At 43.6% G+C, this 1,949-nt stretch overlaps 1 protein-coding gene across 1 annotated transcript; it reads right to left on the reverse strand.

Annotated features, from left to right (window-relative positions):
- Positions 1 to 497: 497 nt before the first annotated feature.
- Positions 498 to 1,442, reverse strand: LOC121018389 (olfactory receptor 2H2-like). The gene has a single exon (XM_040457124.1). It carries the CDS (start codon positions 1,440 to 1,442, stop codon positions 498 to 500), a length of 945 nt encoding a protein of 314 aa, XP_040313058.1.
- Between the last annotated feature and the right edge of the window lie 507 nt (positions 1,443 to 1,949).

Genomic DNA, 1,949 nt, shown 5'->3' on the forward strand with positions numbered 1-1,949 from the left:
ACATGACACATCAGCAGTGGTCCTGCTGAGGTGATGAAGCAATGGTGACTCAGAACCAAGACCCACCAGGTCAGAGTACTAGACGCCTCAAAACTTTAGGACTTTTGCTAGACTAGACTTTTGGAGGAAAATTATGGTTGAGCTTGGAGGAAAATAGCAAAGAAAAAGAAATAAATGGCAAGGCACAAAACACATTCTTGTTCTTGTATTTTTCAAGTCTGTGTTTCTTTTGTCCCCCCAGTTCAACTGTATTGAGCATTCTTTAAGACAATGGTTATTAAATCTACTCATTTCTATACCATACTGTACCTCCATCAGCACCCTGCAGAAAGTAAGGGCCTAATCAGCTAATGATGAATGGACCTGAAATCGCAACTTTGAATGCAACACAGCTATTTCTCCCCTACTTTTGGGTGAGGAGGTAAAGCTTCAGCTTTTTGCAATGAGGTTATTCTCTCTTCTCAGGTTAAGCAAGAGACCAACATGTGCCAACTGCTTCAGTTATTCTGGGAATCCCAAGTCCTCCTCCCCAGTCTTATTAGTGCCCCCTTGACCTCCCTGTTCCTTAGAGTGTAGATGAGTGGATTAAGTGCTGGGGTTGCAACGGTGTAGAAAAGGGTGAGGAACTTGCCCTGTTCTTGAGCATAGCGGTTCTTGGGTTGGAGATAGACAGCTGTCACTGTGCCATAGAAGAGGGACACCACAAGAAGGTGAGAAGTGCAGGTGCTGAATGCCTTCCGCTGCCCTGCAGCTGACTTTATTCTCAGCACAGCCTTAGCAACAGCCCCGTACGAGGAAAGGATGATGACCAGGGGTAGCACCAGGAAAATGATACTGGCTATGGACATCTGGATTTCATTGTAGGTTGTGTCTGCACTGGAAGCCTGAATCAGGGCTGGGACTTCACACACAATGTCATCCACCCTGCGGTGGGAGCAGAAGGGTAACTGGAGGGTGGCAGGAGACTGGACCAGGGACTGAACCAGGCCAGCCCCCCATGCAAGGATGGCCAGCTGCAGACAAAATTTGGGGTGCATGATAGCAGTATATTGCAGCGGGTGACACACTGCCACATAGCGGTCCATAGCCATGACCACAAGAAGGACACATTCGGTGGCCCCAAGCCATAAGAAGACATAGAGTTGAAAAGCACAGCCAATGTAGCTGATAGTCTTCTCTGGACCCCAGAAATTAACTAACATCTGCGGAACACAGCTGCTGGTGAAAGAGAGGTCTAGCAGGGAAAGGTTGCAAAGAAAGAAATACATGGGAATGTGGAGTTTAGGGTCCTTTGAGGAAACAAGAATAATGACCATATTTCCTGCAAGAGTCAAACAATAAAAGATCAGAACAACCCAGAAGAGTATCTTCTCCAAATATGGCTTCTCAGAGAAGCCCAGGAGGATGAAATCACTGTGGCTGTCATTGCAAACTGTTATCATAGCTTCTGGAGCAGTCACCTCTTTGGGGGAATGGTTCAAAAGTAGTTGCTCAAAAGCCTGTGATGGTTCCAATACAGAAACAGGAAGACATGTTACCTCCTTTCTACTCAAGGATGAGATTCTGCCTCCTATAGTGCAGGGAAAAATAAAAGATTCAGTGACTTATTCTAATCTTTGATACCCATTATTCATTATCTATTTCTCTTCCTCTTACACATCTTCATATATGATTAGAAATCTGCATTATAAATATTGAGTAAAGTGCACATTACAAACCTACTAGTGAAAATCACTTTGCTAAATATTAAGAGAGCATTCTATCTTTGCTCTCCAAAATTGCACATTTAAAACATTCATCACACAGTTTTAAAAACTGTTAAACCATATCACCTTTCAGTCCTTTTCTCATTTCATTCTGTTTTTCTGTCTTTATATCTCAATTTATCTGAATACCCTCCTCCCTTGTTCCTCCATCTCCTGTGTTTCACTCTCCTTTTTTCTTCCTTT

Source organism: Herpailurus yagouaroundi, unplaced genomic scaffold (assembly GCF_014898765.1).
Source record: "Herpailurus yagouaroundi ecotype Mexico unplaced genomic scaffold, PumYag 219, whole genome shotgun sequence".
In the NCBI taxonomy this organism is placed as follows: domain Eukaryota; kingdom Metazoa; phylum Chordata; class Mammalia; order Carnivora; family Felidae; genus Herpailurus; species Herpailurus yagouaroundi.

Excerpts from the sequence above, each read along its gene's own strand:
- LOC121018389 (XM_040457124.1), bottom strand. The coding sequence starts at position 1,442 with ATGATAACAGTTTGCAATGACAGCCACAGTGATTTCATCCTCCTGGGC.